At 44.5% G+C, this 18395-nt stretch overlaps 1 protein-coding gene across 1 annotated transcript in view; it reads right to left on the bottom strand.

Moving 5' to 3' along the window:
* Window positions 1-271: 271 nt before the first annotated feature.
* Window positions 272-18395, bottom strand: part of LOC140184962 (F-box/LRR-repeat protein 6-like) — a 47931-nt gene continuing 29807 nt past the window's right edge. Inside the window, exons 6-11 of the mRNA XM_072238204.1 lie at window positions 17358-17489; window positions 12472-12579; window positions 9692-9805; window positions 6903-7131; window positions 4208-4442; window positions 272-716 (exon numbers count right to left, since the gene is read on the bottom strand). Of these exons, the coding sequence (XP_072094305.1) occupies window positions 524-716; window positions 4208-4442; window positions 6903-7131; window positions 9692-9805; window positions 12472-12579; window positions 17358-17489 (1011 nt within the window). The 3' untranslated portion in view covers window positions 272-523. The remainder of the gene's footprint in view (window positions 717-4207; window positions 4443-6902; window positions 7132-9691; window positions 9806-12471; window positions 12580-17357; window positions 17490-18395) is intronic.

The raw sequence follows: 18395 nt of genomic DNA, 5'->3' as shown, positions 1-18395 counted from the left end.
TTGTCAGTGATAGGGGCGCCACGGTAGTGTATGTTTAGTACAACGCTATTACAGCGAGGGGTGTCCGAGGTCAGAGTTCAATTCCAGCATCCTCTGTAAGGAGTCGGTATATCCTCCCTGTGGAATGCAACGTCTGCCCAGCTCCCTCACAAGGCAGCTTCAAACTGCAGGCTCAGAGCACAACATATGGTCTGCTCAAGATGTAGATCAGGAATCAGGAACTCTTTTCAGTATTTTGCAGCAAATTGACTTCAGCCCAGGTTTGGCTTGGAACAATAAATGCTGCAGACCGCAGCCCAGAGTAGTTCCAAGCTGTACCTAGAATACATCTCGGCAGTCCCAGGCCCCGGCACAATGCAGTCGATATATTTTTTTACTTTCTTTATTGATAGTGCTTTGAACTTTAAGGAAGGAGCAAAATCCTACATAAAAACTTTATGAAGGCACGCCTACATAAAGAAACAGCACCCTTTGTTTCTACCATTGGGCTGCAGCTGTTCCTGGTGTCTAATGAGCAGAGCCTTTAGCTGTCAGCCTCTCCCCGCGGCCTGTGGTCCCCAGTGGGTTGCTGCTCACCCACGCTGCGGCTCAGCAAGCGGTTGATCAACTGGCTGACCTTATGCTGGCCTCGGTAGATGCGCCTTAGGTCCTGGGGCAGACAGTAACAGGATGTAAGGTTCAGGTAGCTGAGTTGTGAGCAGCTGCTCACCACCACCCTGGAGAACAGAGAAAGAGAAAAATCAAACCTCTCTCCACAGACCTAAAGCAACAAACAGAAACATTTCCTGAGAGAACTGTGGTAATGAAAGGCAGGCTCTGCTTGCAGAGATTCTGCATGGAAAGGAAGATTTAATTAGACCGAATGCTTTTGTGACGAGAAAGCGTTTCAGGATGTATACTGTATACATTTCTGACATTAAACTTGACCTTTGAACTGAATTAAGAAAAGATTAACTTTATTTGCTACATGTATAGCGAAATAGCCATAGACCGTAAAGAAAGCAAAAGCAATGTTAACATTCATTTGGAGAGGATTAGAATATAAAAAGCAAGGATGTAATGCTGAGGTCTATAAGGCATTGGTCAGACTGCACTTGGAGTACTGTGAGCAGCTTTAGGTCCCTTATCTAAGAAAGGGTGTGCTGGCATTGGAAAGGGTGCAGAGGAGGTTCATGAGAATGATCCTGGAAATGAAAAGGTTAATCCATCGGGAGTGTTTGATGGCTGTACTAGCTGGAGTTTAGAAGAATGAGGGGAGATCTCATTAAAAGTAGTACGTAAATGCCATTACATAGAAAGCACGGCAATACCTCCACTTAGAAGTTTGAAAACATTTGGCATCGGTGTGCAGTGGAGAGTATATCGACCGGCTGCATCACAGGCTGGTATGGAATGCCCTTGCGTGGAAAATCCTACAAAAAGTAGTGGATATGGCCCAGTCCATCACGGGTATGGCCCTCCCAACCACTGAGTGCATCTACACAGAGCACCGTTGCAGGAAAGTAGTACCCATCAAGGACTGCTGCCACCCAGGCCATGCTCTGTTCTCACTGGTGCCATCAGGAAGGTGGTACAGGAGCACACACACCACCAGGTTCAGAAACAGTTACTGTCCCTCAACCATCAGGCTCTTGAACCAGAGGAGATAACTTCACTCACCACAACACTGACCTGTTTCCATAACTTATGGAGTCACTTTCAAAGACTTTTCATCTCATGTTCTCGATATTTATTATTTATATATTTATTTCCTTTTATTCTTTTGTATTTGCCTTTTAAACACTGTTTATCCATGCTGCTGGTGTGGTCTTTCATTGATTCTATTATGGTTATTGAAGTTGCCAAAAGGATAATGAATCTCAGGGTTGTATACGGTGATATATATGTACTTTGATCATAAATTTACTTTGAACTTTGATTAGACCACACTTGGGGAGTATTGTGTTCAATTCTGGGTGCCTCAGTAGAGGAAGGATGCGGAAGCTTTAAAGAGGGTGCAGAGGAGATTCACCAGGACACTGTCTAGATTAGAGAGCATGTCACATGAGGCAAGGTCTAGTGAGCGAGGGCTTTTCACTTTGGAGCAAATGAGGATGAGAAGTGACCTGATAAAAGTGTACAAGATGATATCAGGCATAGATCAAGTGGACAGCCAGAGACACTTTCCCAGGAGGAAAGGGCTAATTTGAGGAGGCAAGATTTTCAGGTGATTGGAGAACAGTATTGAGGAATGTCAGGGGTAAGTTTCTTTTAAAAAACAGAGTGGTGGGTGCATGGAATACACTGCCGGGGTGGTGGGGTGGTGGTAGAGGCAGATACATTTGGGAATTTAAGAGCCTCTATGATAGCCACATGAATAAAAGAAAAAAAATTTCGGTGGCTCAGGCACATTGAGTGTGAGTGTCAGTGTTGGAGCGCTACAGACGTCGGGGGAGAGAGAGAGAAAAAAAAGAGTATAAAAGGAGCAGATTCGGGTAAGGCTGGGCTTTACTGGCAGCACAACGTGATAAGTGTTGGTATCAGAGGCCAAAACAAAACTCAGCTGCAAATAAAATCAAGGGTCAAGCAGAGATGCCAGTACGCCAGTGATAGGAAGGCTTTGGCTTTACGGTTTTCAGTGTACGCATGCAGGCGGAGGCACAGATAAGAAGAAATAGCCTTTTCTTTAGTAGAGAGGAGTCAGGATGGAATGCTCCTCCTGTCAGATGTGGATATTCAGGATACCTGACAGTTTCCCTGACGACTACACCTACAGGAAGTGCACCCAACTTCAGTGTCCAACTGACTGGGCCAAAGAGCTGGAACTGGAGTTGGATGTTCTTGGGATCATTTGGGAGGCTGAAGATATTAAAGCTGACTCTTTTGAAGAGGTAGTCAGACCCAGAGTACAGGCTTCGGACAGTAGATGGGTAACCACCGTGAGGAGTAAGAGGATTAGGAAGTATGTGCAGAGCGTCCTGTGGCCATTGTCCTCAGCAACAAGTATACCTATTTGGATACTGCAAGGGGTTGGGGTGGGGGTGGAGAGACATCCACTGGGGCACAGCAGCAGCAGCCAGGCTGGTGGGTGTGTGGCCGGCTCTGAGGCTCAACAGGGAAGTGTAAAGTCAGGCAGTGCAGTAGTTATAGGGACCCAATAGTTGGGGGGACAGAAAGGAGATTCTGTGGCTTCAAAAGAAACACCAAGATCGTGTGTTGCCTCCCGATTGCTAGGGTCCAGCACATATCAGAGCATCTGCAAGATATTCTCAATGGGGAGGGTGAACAGCCAGAGGTCCTGTTGCATATTGGCACCAACTACATAGGCAAGGCAGAAAGGGGGAAGAGGTCATACACAGTGAGAACATAGAATTAAGCTACACAGGCTGATTAAGGTGGTTAAGGCGGCTTATAGAACGCTTGCTTTTATTAGTCAAGGCACTGAGTCCAAAAGTCAAGAGGTTATGTTGTAACTTCATAAAACTCTGGTTAGGCCACATGGAGTATTACATACAATTCTGTTTACCCCACTAGGAAAGATGTTGAGGGTGTAGAAGATGTTTACCAGGACTCTGCCTGGTTTAGAGGGCATGTGCTACAACGACAAGCTAGATAAGTGTATTGTTTTCTCTGGAGCAGCAGAGGCTGTGGGGAGATCTGATAGAAGTTAATAAGATTATAAGAGACTTCGATACAGTAGACAGAGAGCATCTGTTTCTCAGAATTGAAATGTTTAATACCAGCGGACATGCCTTGAAGGTGAGGGGGTAGGTTCAAACTGGATGTGAGGGGTAAGATTTTTTACTCAGAGTCGTAAATGCTTGGAATGTGCTGCCTGGTATGGTGGTAGAGGCAAATACATTAGAGTCTCTTAAGAGATGCTTGGACAGGCACACGGATGTGAGGAAGGTGGAGGCATAGGACATGCTATATAGGTAGGAGGGATTAGTGTTTGGGTGTTTTTAATCTGCTATTTAGCTGGTTCGGCAAAACATTGTGGGCTTAAGTGCCTGATCCTGTGTTGTACTCTTCTATGTTTAAAAATGGAGGGCTATATGGAAGAGAAGGGTTAGATTGATCTTCAAGAGCACATTAAAAAGTCACACCACATCATGGGCTGAAGGGCCTGTACTGTGCTGTGGTGTTCTGTAGTCTCTGTGATATTAATTGGTCTTTTCACACTTCAGATCTACAATATAGCAAAGGTGAGCACCACACTGATGACTACCTGACAGCATCCAGGGTGACTTTTGTCGCCGCCAGGTTGAGGGAGCGTAGGATGACATTGCCCTCAGTCCCTGCCAGGATCCCCATGGCTAGCTCAAGGTCCTTCCCTCTGTAGAACTGGCCACTGATATCTAACGCCTCCAAAGAGTGTCTCCACTTCAGAGCTATTTGCTGTGAGCCCTGCTTAGCCAGCTGTAGCGTGCTATACTCTAGTCCCAGGAACAACCACGAGAGGTCTGGTGATGGAACAAGCAGAGAGTTTCGTAAGAACCCAAGAGATTCTATAGATGCTGGAAATTATGCTCAGCAGGTCAAGCAGCATCTAAGGAGAGGAATAGTCAACATTTCATGAAGGGTCTTGGCCCAAAATGTTGACTGTTGACTCCTTTCCATACGTGCTGCCTGACCTGCTGAGCTTCAAAAGAAATCACTTTGGCTCGTTAGCCTCAGATACTATAAGATTGTCAGGGGCAGGCCATTCAGCCCCTCAAGTCTGTTCCACCATTCAGTAAGATCCAACTTTCCTTATGTTTGCTCTCCCCACATGTACTGGTTTTGGTTTATTATCGTCACATGTACTGAGGTACAGTGAAAGCTTCTCTTCTGTTCATGCAGATCATTTAATTACACGGTGCATTGAGGTAGAACAATGGAAAATAATAACAGAATGCAGAATAAAGTGTTGCATTCAGAGGAAGTGCAGTGCAGCTAGACAATAAGGTGCAAGACCATAACACAGTAGATTGTGAGGTCAAGTGTTCATCTGATCGTACTATGCAACCGTTTAATAGTCTTATTACTGCAGGGTAGAAGCTGTCTTGAGCCCACGGCTGCAAGAAACTGCAGAGAGTTGTGGATACAGCTCAGCACATCACAGAAACCGTGGACTCTGTCCGCACTTCTTGCTGACTCAGTAAAGCAGAAGGACACCACCCACTCCAGGCATTCTCTCTCCTCCCCTCTCCCAACAGGCTCAAGGACAGCTTCTATCCCACTGTTATCAGAGTCTTGAATGGACTCCCTTGTACAATAATATAGACAATTGACCTCACAATCTACCTCGTTGTGATCTGTTTACCTGCTTTTCTCTGTAGCTTTTCCATTACACACATGAAAAAACTCTAAGATAAAGAACACAATAATAAAAAAACCACAATAAAGATAAATACATAGCTAGCTTTGATACATAGATTACATGCATGCCCGTAAAATGATGCCAGACACAGGAGTGTCTGTACATAAGGTGACTGACAGGATATGATAAAGTAGTGGTGGTTGGGGGGTGTGGAGGGGTGGGTTAGTGGGTGGAGGTGTTGATCAGCCTTAGTACTTGGGGAAAGTAACTGTTTTTGAGCCTGGTGGTCCTGGTGTGGATGCTACGTAGATTCGTCCCTGATGGGAGTGGGACGAACAGTCCACGAGCAAGGTGGGTGGGAGCCTTCATGATGCTACTGACTCTTTCTATATACATGTCCTTGATGGTGCCAGTGATGCGCTGGGCAGTTTTGACTACCAGTTGTAGAACCCTTCTGTCTGCAGCAGTGCAGTTTCCGTACCATGCAATGATGCATCTGGAGAATGATGTGAGTATAGATGTGCATACTGCAGCTCTCGTCAGCCTCCTCAGAAAATCAGTGAGCTTTCCTTTCTTTTTCCTTTTCAATCTTTTTAGTAATTTCAGCATCATAAACATTACAGAAAATAGATACAGAGCAATTGGGATTACACTATTGATAAATAGTTTATACAAGTATAAACTCAGTTGACACATAATTAATGAGCCTCCCAAAATCTCAAAAAGTACAAATATAATATAGGAAAATATAAAGTGAAAATATAAAAATATCATGAAAAAAAAATATATATATACACCCCAAAAGAAAAAAAAACCTAAACCAACTAGAAGAAAACAAAACTAAATTAAAGAAAAAAGAAGAAAAAGAATGGGCTATTATGATACCTCAGATAAGACCATTAGTGTCATTAACTCTGCTCCTCTCTCCGTACATTGAAGTAACAAAACAGAATTGGAAAGGGTCAAATTACATCATATGAAAGTATTGAATAAATGGTCTCCAAATCTCTTCAAATTTAATAGAAGGGTTGTAAATGACGCTTCTAATTTTTTTCTAAATTTAAACAAGACATAGTTTGAGAAAACTATTGAAATGCAGTAGGAGGATTAACCTCTTTCCAATTCAATAATATGGATCTTCCAGCCATTAGTGTAACAAAAGCAATCATCTGACAAGCCGAGGAGATCAGATGACGTTGTTCTATCCCTGGTAAACCAAAGATTGCAGTAATAGGATGAGGTTGTAGATCAACATTCAAAACAGTTGAAATAATATCAAAGATGTCATCCCAATATTTCTTCAGCAAAGGGCATGACCAAAACATATGAGTTAATGAAGCTATCTCAGAATGACATCTATCACGTACAGGATTTATATGAGAGTAATAACGAGCTAATTTATCCTGGGACATATGAGTCCTGAGCTTTCCTGATTGTGTGGAATGTGTTCTGGAACCATGACTCTTTATTCTGAACTGTTATTGTTTTACCTCAATGCACTCAGTGACAATTTGACATATTTGAGACCAAATAATTGTGTCTTACATTTTTATAAAAGTCTCTCATGACACACAAATCCTCAGAGAGGAATCAAACAGAGGAGAGAGACAGTTCTCCCTACCTTGGCAGGGCAGAAGCTGTAGCGACGCCGGTGTGATCCGATAACAACCTCGGAGGTCCAAGCTCCGCAGCTTGGTCGACAGGTGCAGCAGCTTTACCAGAACCTCATCTGTGACCAGCGAGCATGAGGTGGCCAAGCACAGCTCCTCCAACTCAGAGAAGCCGACCTCAGGGGAAACGATCGTTGTGGAAACCCTTGGGAACCAGGCTAGATTCAGCAGTCTTAGGACCTGCATCAAATGACACAATTGGTTAAAGACTGGCGGTAGCTGGTTTACTGCAGAGAGGCAAGTTAACACAGACAGTAACTTCTGCATATTAAAGGATTTGAGCACCTGAATCACCCTAGCATAGAAAACCACAAGCCAAGTGCTGCAAAATGGCAGTAACACAATGGGAGCCCTCCTGATCAGTACGGGAGCAAAAAGGCTTGCTTCGATGCAAAGTGATGTGATGCATTTCTACAATATAGGACAACGCAGCACAGGCACAAACTCGTTAGCTATCATGGCTATGACAACCACAATACCAAATTAAACTAAACATAATGAGCAATTGAGACTGCTAAACACGAGAAGAGCCCATGGTGTTACAGGAAAGATACTATATAACCATATAACAATTACAGCAGGGAAACAGGCCATCTCGGCCCTTCTAGTCCGTGCTGAACTCTTAGTCTCACCTAGTCCCACCGACCTGCACTCAGCCCATAACCCTATACTAGCATGGACAGAGCAGTGGCTGACTGGCAGGAAGCAAAGAGTGGGAATAAAGGGGGCCTTTTCTGGTTGGCTGTCATTGACTTGTGGTGTTCCACAGAGGTCTGCTTCTTTTCGTATTATATGTTAAGCTGTATGACGCAATTGATCACTTTGTAGCCAAGTTTGTGGACCATACCAAGATAGGCAGAGGGGCAAGTAGTGTTGGGGAATCAGGGAGTCTGCAGAAAGACCTAGACAGATTAGGAGAGTGGGTAAAGAAGTGGAAGATGGAATATAGGGCAGGGAAGTGTATGGTCATGCACTTTGACAGAAGGAACAAAGGTGTAGACTATTTTCTAACTGGAGAGAAAATTGAAACAGCAAAGGTGTGAAGAGACTTGTGCAGATTTCCCTAAAGGTTTACTTTGCAGGTTGAGTCGGTGGTAAGGAAGGCAAATACAATGTTAGCATTCATTTCAAGGGGACTAGAATATAAAAACAAGGATGTAATCCTGAGTCTTTATAATGCATTGGTCAGTTTTGGGCTCCTTATCTGAGAAGGGATGTGCTGGCACTGGAGGGGCTCCAGAGCAGGTTTACGAGAATTATCTCAGAAATGAAAGGGTTAACGTACAAGAAGTGTTTGATGACTTTGGACCTGTACTTGCTGGAATTTGAAATAATTAGGGGAGGGATCTCACTGAAACCTATCAAGTATTGAAAGGCCTTGATGGAGTGAAAGTGCAGAGGATGCTTCCAGTAGTGGAACAGTCCAGGCAGGCTCAGAGAAGAGGGAAGGCACTTCCAAACAGAGAAGAGGTGGAATTTCTTTTGCCAGAGGGTGGTCAATCTGTGGAATTCACTACCATAGAAGGCTATGAAGGTTAAGTCATTGGGTACATTTAAAGTGGAGGTTGATAGTTACTTAATTATTCAGGGTGCCAAGGGTTATGGGAAGAATGCAAGAGACTGGGTTTGAGAGGGAAAATAAATCAGCCGTGAATGAATGGCAGAACAGACTTGATGGGCCAAATTTCCTCATTCTGATCAAGAGCCTGATGGTTGAGGGCTAATAACTGTTCCTGAACTGGTGGTATTTGACATTCTATGCTGGTGGGGGGCGGGGGGGGGGGGTTGTTGGCGCGTGGCCAAGTGGTTAAGGCGTTTGTCTGGTGATCTGAAGGTCGCCAGTTTGAGCCTTGGCTGAGGCAGCGTGTTGTGTCCTAGAGCGAGGCACCTAACCACACACTGCTCTGCAACGACACCGGTGCCAAGCTGTATCGGCCCTAGTGCCCTTCCCTTGGACAACATCGGTGGCGTGGAGAGGGGAGACTTGCAGCATAGGCAACTGCCGGTCTTCCATACAACCTTGCCCAGGGCTGCGTCCTGGAAACCTTCCAAGGCACAAATCCATGGTCTCACAAGACTAACGGATGCCTGTTAAAAAATACTGAGGGGGGAGGGGGAAGATGTCTACCCTATATATACTGTATACCCCTTCTAATTTTTGAAACTTCCAACACATGCCAAATGCTGGAGGAACTGAAAGGATAAGGTAGCATCAACAGAGCAGAATAAATGATCAATGTTTCATCTGATGAGGGGTCTCAGCCCAAATGTTATAATTGTATGCCCCTCCATAGATGCTGCCTGACCTGCTGAGTTTCTCCAGCATATTCTTTGTATTGCTCAAGATTTCTAGCACTTGCAGAATCTTTTGTTGCTATAAACTTCAACAGGTCTCCCCTCAGCCTTTGTAGGTGGAACGTACATCGACAGGCAAGGGTGCTCTTTATGAATGAGGGGTCATTGAAAGAGAGTTCAATAGACAGGCAGTAATTTTATTTTCATTAGAAATAAAGCACCTTAACACAAGCCCACACCACCCAATTAGACTCCTGTGACTAATTAACCCACTAACCCATACGTCTTCAGAATATGGGAGGAACCAGAGCACCCAGAGGAAACCCACAATGCTACAGAAACTCCATACAGACAGTGGTGGGAATTGAACCCGAGTCACTAGCATTGCAATTACATTACACTAACTGCTACGTTACAGTGCCATCACCCTCAACACCCCAAGTACCTGTAGTTTGGGGCAGCCAGTCTGTAGCATCTCAATGCACAACGGGAAGAAGGGATTAGTCTGCCTGATCTCGGAGTTGATCTCCAGTACTCTGAGTTCAGTGCAGCAGCCAGACTAGGAGACAGGAGCACACAGATTAGGTGAATGAAACTGTTAGCAAACTGGACCAAATACCAACCAGCTGCATAAAGACCTCAAATAAAACATGGTGATTGTCAGCTAATTGGAAGATTGGATCTCACCTATATCAAAACACCTCTCCAGTAACTTTACAGAGATAGTCCATCGTGGGTAAAGTCCTGGCCACCATTGAGCACATCTACACAGAGCACTATTGTAGGAAAGCACCATCTATCATCAAGGACCCCCACCCTCCAGGGCATGCTCTCTTCTTACTGCTGCCATCAGGAAGGAGTTACAAGAACCTCAGGATCTTCACCACAAGTTCAGGAATAGTTATTACCCCTCAACCATCAATAAAGCTCTTGAACCAAAGGGGATAACTTCACTCACGCCAATAGTGAACTGTCCCTTCAACCTATGGACTCACTTTCAAGGCCTTTTCATCTCATGTTTTTGATATGTATTATTGTTTTCTTTGTATTTACTGTGAATGCCTGCAAGAAAATTAATCTCAGGGTTGTATATGACGTGTTGGCGTGTGGCCAAGTGGTTAAGGGGTTCGCCTAGTGATTTGAAGGTTGCTAGTTCAAGCCTTGGCTGAGGCAGCCTATGTGTCCTTGAGCAAGGCACTTAACCACACATTGCTCTGCGACGACACCGGTGCCAAGCTGTGTGGGTCCTAATGCCCTTCCCTTGGATAACATCGGTGGCGTGGAGAGGGAAGACTTGCAGCATAGGCAACTGCTGGTCGTCTATACAACCTTGCCCAGGCCTGCGTCCTGGAAACCTTCCAAGGCACAAATCCATGGTCTCATGAGACTAACGGATGCCATAAATAAATATGATGATATATGTACTTTGATAATAAGTTTACTTTGAACTTTAAATCACCTGTAGTCTGATCATATAGATGAAATTCTCCTCTGAAAACATTTGAATAAGATTGTATGTTTCAGAATCAGGTTTATTATCACTGACACGTTTCCTATACTGGGGGAGTCTAGGACTGAAGGGCACAACCTCAATTTAGAGGGACACCTACTTAGTACAGAGATGAGGAGGAATTTCTTTCGTCAGAGGGTAATGAGTCTGTGGAATTCATTGCCACAGATGGCCGTAGAGGCCTAATAATTGGGTACATTTAAAGCAGAAGTGAACTCCACCACGAGTGTCCCAAGCTGACCGCAAAAGGAGGCGGGTTGGGCATGGGGCTAGCAAGCCCATCCTGTGGAGAAAAAAAAAGCAGTGCTACTGAAACACCAACGGAAGCTTTAGAGATACCATCCCTGGGACAGGAAGGATAAGCCAAGAGGCAGGACAGAGGACTCTGGCGAGCTACTGTCAGTGGCCTTTGCCCCAGTAGGGGTGTTGGGGCTTAAGTAAAGCAGAGGTTGGTAGGCTCTTGATGCCTTGACTTGGAAGTTATGGGGAGAAAGCAGGAGAACAGGGTCGAGAGGGATAATAAATCAGCCATGATGGAATGCCGCAGCACCTGCGATGGACCAAGTGGTCTAGTTCTGCTCCTAAGTCTTATCTGATGTGAAATTTGTTGGTTTGCAACAGCAATACAGTGGAAGAACATTTAAAAATATATAAATAACAAAAATAAATAAATAGTACCAACAATAAAAGGAATAATAGGTGGTGTTCATGGCTTCATGTGTATATATATATATATATATATATTCATTTAATATAAGTATACAAGCTCTCACATATTTGGCGATACTCAAACTTGTACATATGATTTTATGATTGCTTTTACATTTTACATTGTGTTTTATGCTTCTTGTTTTTTTGAAATATGCTGCATCGGATCTGGATCTGGAGTAACAATCATCTTGTTCTCCTTTGCACTCATGTAATGAAAAACGACAATAAACAACCTTGAAATTGTGCTGGGGTGGGGGCTGGTCCCTCCTGTCAGTGCTGTCCTCCAGGGTTGGCTCAGTGGAAGGCAAGCTGAACTGCATTCATCTGCAGCTGCACTTGCACGACATGTGGAACTGCTGTGGGCTGTTCTTCCAGAAACGTGGCTCCGGGACAACATCCCATGTACCATCATTCTACAGGCCACGACATCCAGGGGCTTGGCTACATATGTTTTTGTGTAACTGTATGTTTCACTGACAATGTAATTCTATGTGCAATATGTGCTGTGTGACTGTTGGTACTACACTTTGCATCGAGCTCCCAGAGAAATGCTGTTTTGTTTGGCGATATACATGTGTATGGTTGAATTACAATTAAGTGAAAATGCAATATAAAAAAGACTGTAGTATGCAGCACAAAGAAACAGTAAACCGCTCTCTGTCCGAGTGACAAAAGCTCAGTGGTGACAGGGTATTCATTAGTCTCACAGCCTCAGGAAAGAAGCGGTTACCTAGTTTGGCATCCCTAGTCCTGATGCTCCTGTACCTCCTTCCTGTTGGTAGTGGGTCAAAGTGATTGTGGAATGGGTGGTGGAGAACCTCAACAATACTTTGGGCCCTTCATCTGCAACACTGCTGGTAAATTTCACAAATGGCGGGGGAGAAGAGGCAGGAAACCCCGGTGTCCTCTCAGTTCATCCCTTCCTTCCCATGGCACAACCCAATTATTGTGGGATCCTGCAACTCCATCCCATTGCCCACCCCCTGAGCACAAGGTAACCTTACCATAATGGCATTCAAGATGTTGTGCCGGCGAATGCTGTATGTCACAAAGAGCTGTCTGAGTTTCAAACCTGCTGTCTCCAGAAAGCTGACTACTGCTGCTGTGTCAACCTGCAAAGAAAGCTCAGAGATAGTCAATCAATCAGGACCCCTCAATCCCTCTTTACCTTCGTAAGATCTAGGATCAGAAGATCAATTAGATCATGCCTAATTGTATTTCAATTTTGGTTCATGACTGACTTCCACATTCCTGTCTTATCTTCTTTCCTTATTTACAGATAGAGTGCAGAACATGCCCTTCTGGTCCTTTGAGCCACAGTGCCCAGCAACCCCCATTTAACTCTAGCCTCATCACAGCACAACTTACATAACACCATAAGAAATAGGAACAGAATTTGGCCATTTGGCCCATAAAGTCTGCTCCACCATTTCATCATGGCTGATCCATTTTTCCTTTCAACATCAATCTCCTGCTTCCCCGCATCCCTTCATGTGTTGACCAATCAAAAATCTATCAGACTCTGCCTCAAATATACATAAAGACTTGGCCTCCAGAGCTACCTGTGGCGAAGAATTCTACAGAATCACCACTCTGTCTGAAGAAATTCCTCATCTCCGTTCTAAACAGACACCCCTCTATTCTGAGGCTGCATCCTCTGGTCTTAGTCTCTCCCACCATCAGAAACATTCTCTCCACATCCACTCGATCAAGGCCTTTCACCATTCGATAGATTTCAATTAGGCCACCCCTCATTCTTCTGAATTCTAATGAAGACTATACACGGGAAATTATGGAACAGCGGATCAAATTTGTCCAGCGATGAAAATTGCTCATGCAAAGGGATTTTTTCCATTGCTTCGCTGCCCCGCTAGACTAAAATTATTTCCTAACGATTCTGCACCTCGTGAGTTTTTGGATCCCTAAGCGGCATTGGACTTTAAATCGTGGAGTCGGCTGTCGAATAAAGGATATTTGGGTTGCTGAATAATTTTCTGAAAGAAAACAGGCTTTGAAGATTTTTGATATGCTGAAGATTTCCTTTGATCAATGAACTATTTCAAGAAGAGGTGAACTTCTTGGTTTGACTACTGAAACATTTTTTGAAGTCTGTTTGGTATATGGAGTGAACTAACACAGTGGACAGGTTATTAACTGGTTTGATTATCTGCTTCTTTCTTCCTTTTCTTTTATTAATTAAGTGATAGCTTTCATAGTTTATACAGACTCTTTCTTATATAGTGAGGAGTGTTTAGAATAGATAATTAGCTTTAGTTTCCTTTGTTAAAGTTTGGTAGTAAGCTAAAGGAATAATAGTGTCTTTTTCTTGTTAGAGATTGTATTGTTTAGGTTTGTTTAGGTTTAATAGCGTTGTTTTGACGCTTCTGGAGACTGTTTTTGCACTCCTAGTTTATTTTCAATGATTAACTATAACCATCTTTTTTCTGCTTCTCTGCTGGGCTTTCTTATCTTAGGATCATGTGATTTCTTTGTAAAGAGGAGGGGGGGAATTGGAAGAAAAACTTTTAAATCACTATTTATATTGAGCCGCACATGGAGTTCTGCTTTTTCTCTTCTCTTTGGGGAGGCATTCCGGCTTTTTCCTGCAACACACGTAAAAGTTGCTGGTGAACGCAGCAGTCCAGGCAGCATCTCTAGGAAGAGGTACAGTTGACGTTTCGGGCCAAGACCCTTCGTCAGGACTAACTGAAGGAAGCGTTAGTAAGAGATTTGAAAGTGGGAGGGGGAGGGGGAGATCCAAAGTGATAGGAGAAGAGAGGAGGGGGAGGGATGGAGCCAAGAGCTGGACAGGTGATTGGCAAAAGGGATATGAGAGGATCATGGGACAGGAGGCCCAGGGAGAAGGAAAAGGGGGGGGGGACCCAGAGGATGGGCAAGGGGTATAGTCAGAGGGACAGAGGGAGAAAAAGGAGAGTGAGAGAAAGAATATGTGAATTTAAATAAGTAACGGATGGGGTACGAGGGGGAGGTGGGGCATTAGCGGAAGTTAGAGAAGTCAATGTTCATGCCATCAGGTTGGAGGCTACCCAGACGGAATATAAGGTGTTGTTCCTCCAACCTGAGTGTGGCTTCATCTTTACAGTAGAGGAGGCCGTGGATAGACATGTCAGAATGGGAATGGGATGTGGAATTAAAATGTGTGGCCACTAGGAGATCCTGCTTTCTCCGGCGGACAGAGCGTAGGTGTTCAGTAAAGCGGTCTCCCAGTCTGCGTCGGGTCTCGCCAATACAAAGGAGGCCACATCGGGAGCACCGGACGCAGTATATCACCCCAGCCGACTCACAGGTGAAGTGTCGCCTCACCTGGAAGGACTGTCTGGGGCCCTGAATGGTGGTAAGGGAGGAAGTGTAAGGGCATGTGTAGCACTTGTTCCGTTTACAAGGATAAGTGCCAGGAGGGAGATCAGTGGGGAGGGATGGGGGGGACGAATGGACAAGGGAGTCGCGTAGGGAGCGATCCCCGCGGAAAGCAGAGGTGGGGGGAGGGAAAGATGTGCTTAGTGGTGGGATCCCGTTGGAGGTGGCGGAAGTTACGGAGAATAATATGTTGGACCCGGAGGCTGGTGGGGTGGTAGGTGAGGACCAGAGGAACCCTATTCCTAGTGGGGTGGCGGGAGGATGGAGTGAGAGCAGATGTGCGTGAAATGGGGGAGATGCATTTGAGAGCAGAGTTGATGGTGGAGGAAGGGAAGCCCCTTTCTTTAAAAAAAGGGGACATCTCCCTCGTCCTGGAAATGAAAAGCCTCATCCTCAGAGCAGATGCGGTGGTTGATGGTGGAGAAAGGGGCTTCCCTTCCTCCACCATCAACTCTGCTCTCAAACGCATCTCCCCCATGTCACACACATCTGCTATCACTCCATCCTCCCGCCACCCCACTAGGAATAGGGTTCCCCGGTCCTCACTTACCACCCCACCAGCCTCCGGGTCCAACATATTATTCTCCGTAACTTCCGCCACCTCCAATGGGATCCACCCACTAAGCACATCTTTCCCTCCCGCCCCCCCCGACTTCCGCAGGGATCGCTCCCTATGCGACTCCCTTGTCCATTCGTCCCCTCCCATCCCTCCCCACTGATCTCCCTCCTGGCACTTATCCTTGTAAGCGGAACAAATGCTACACATGCCCTTACACTTCCTCCCTTACCACCACTCAGGGCCTCAAACAGTCCTTCCAGGTGAGGCGACACTTCACCTGTGAGTCGGCTGGGGTGATATACTGCGTCCGGTGCTCCCGATGTGGCCTTTTATATATTGGCGAGACCCGACGCAGACTGGGAGACCGCTTTGCTGAACACCTACGCCCTGTCTGCCAGAGAAAGCAGGATCTCCCAGTGGCCACACATTTTAATTCCACATCCCATTCCCATTCTGACATGTCTATCCACGGCCTCCTCTACTGTAAAGATGAAGCCACACTCAGGTTGGAGGAACAACACCTTATATTCCGTCTGGGTAGCCTCCAACCTGATGGCATGAATAGTGACTTCTCTAACTTCTGCTAATGCCCCACCTCCCCCTCGTACCCCATCCGTTATTTATTTTTATACACATTCTTTCTCTCACTCTCCTTTTTCTCCCTCTGTCTATACCCCTTGCCCATCCTCTGGGTTTCCCCTCCCCGTTGTCTTTCTCCCCGGGCCTCCTGTCCCATGATCCTCTCATATCCCTTTTGCCAATCACCTGTCCAGCTCTTGGCTCCATCCCTCCCGCTCCTGTCTTCTCCTATCATTTTGGATCTCCCCCTCCCCCTCCCCTCCCACTTTCAAATCTCTTACTAACTCTTCCTTCAGTTAGTCCTGACGAAGGGTCTTGGCCCGAAACGTCGACTGTACCTCTTCCTAGAGATGCTGCCTGGCCTGCTGCATTCACCAGCAACCTTGATGTGTGTTGCTTAAATTTCCAGCATCTGCAGAATTCCTGTTGTTTCCGGCTTTTTCCTTCCTTTTTGCCGGATTTCTACCTTTTGGGATGGTGGGAGGATTTGGGGTTTTTTTGCATTTTGGGGTTTATTACAGGTTTTTTCCCATCTTTGATTAGCCCATGATGGTATGCGTGTATTTTTGTGTTTAAAACAATATTCTATGGTTACTGAACAGATAAACATTATTAGTTGGAAAGTACGTGGCTGGAATCACCCTATTAAGGAAGAGAAGACTTTTAAAATTATTAACCGATTCCAGCCCGATATAATTTTTGTTCAAGAAACGCATATCAGAATGGGCGAACAAAATAGATTTTTTAAAACGTGGAAGGGCCTTCAGTATCATGCTACTTGTCAAAATAAAACAAAGGGAGTATCTATTTTTATTAAATCTAATATTTTATTTATCCAAGAAGATATCGTCTCAGATATCAATGGCAGATTTTTAATTATTAAAGGAACAATTTGTAATAGAAAAATTGTCTTAATTAATCTATATGCACCTAATGTAGATGATCCTTTTTTTAAATATGTATTCGGTTTATTACCAGACTTAAATGAATATATGCTGCTGATGGGAGGTGACTTCAACTGTTGTTTAAACCCTGTGATTGACAAGAGTTCAACCACTCAGCAGCTTCTGAGTTGCTCAGCATCACTTATTAATTCCTTTTTAATTGATTATGGTTTGATAGAAATCTGGAGAAATCTACATCCTAATGATAGAGATTATTCTTTTTATTCACATGTCCATAAGAAATATTAGCGAATTGATTATTTTATAGCTGATTTCAGATTTTCGTCCAAAGTCCTGAAATGTGAATATGATGCTATTGCTGTCTCGGATCATGCACCTTTAAGCTTAACTTTTGAATTGAATGATGTTAGTAATGTAAACTTGCCTTGGCGTTTTCCAGAAAACTTATTACAAAGTTCGGACATCTTACCACTGAGTGCTGAAGATTCAGACTTTCCAGCTTCTGGGAATGGGTGGCCAGCGCTTCAAAGATATCAGATGAGATATCATTACAGTTGGTCAGTCGCAAGGAGGTTAAGTGAGGGCAGGACTCAGCGACAACCTGGGGAGAGATGGTGACATTGTAAGAACAGTGGAATAACTTAGTCTCTACATCTTAAGTTGGACTCTACAACTCATGTTACCAGCACTGCTTATTTATTTATTATTAGTATTTGCACTTTCTGTCTTCTGTTGTGTGTTAGTTGTTTGTCTGCCTTTGTGTGTAATTTTTCATTGATTCGATTGTATTTTCAAATTCAAAATGTTTAATGTCAAACAGAATTAGAGTGCATAGAACAGATTTACTGTACTGGAGTTCTCCATGGATGAGGGATTTCAGTGACAACATTAGACTGGAGAAGCTGGGCCTGTCTCCTTGGAACAAAAAGAATGGAAGGAAATTTAAATTGGTAACTTGGTGTATTATTGTCCCATGTTCCACGGTGAAGAAAGAAGAAAGGTAAGCAGACATCCCACCCTGCAAAAACTCATTTCAGGCGGGGAGCACCACCATTTCAGGGAGGTAGCACCCCACCCCCCACAACCCCATATCCCCCCCGCCCAGTTGACCTCCAAGGGCGTATGTAATACTTTGTTTAGTCATTTTGTCTAATCTGTAAACCAAGTTGGGTATATGCAGAAAATGTGACATTAAAATATGTACTTACATGAAATTATCATGTTTATTCTATTACAACTTTAAGCAAGTCTACAGGGGGTTTGGCCTCATCACGTAGGACATCAATAGTGTAGCTCCTCAGCAGCTAGCCAGCTAGTTTAAATAACGTTAGCTATGCTAATGAATGAATGACACCTGTTAAACTCACCTCAGCATGTCTTTTACATTTTAACCCACCATGGGCAATAGAAAAGTCACCGTTGCAAACAGTGCAGCGAGCAACACTGTCATTATTTTTGAGGTCGACTGTAAAGCCCGTCCACAGAGAAAACAGGTAGGTCTACTTAG

This window comes from Mobula birostris, chromosome 20 (assembly GCF_030028105.1).
Source record: "Mobula birostris isolate sMobBir1 chromosome 20, sMobBir1.hap1, whole genome shotgun sequence".
Lineage (NCBI taxonomy): Eukaryota > Metazoa > Chordata > Chondrichthyes > Myliobatiformes > Myliobatidae > Mobula > Mobula birostris.
This window is presented reverse-complemented; position numbering and strand designations above follow the sequence as displayed.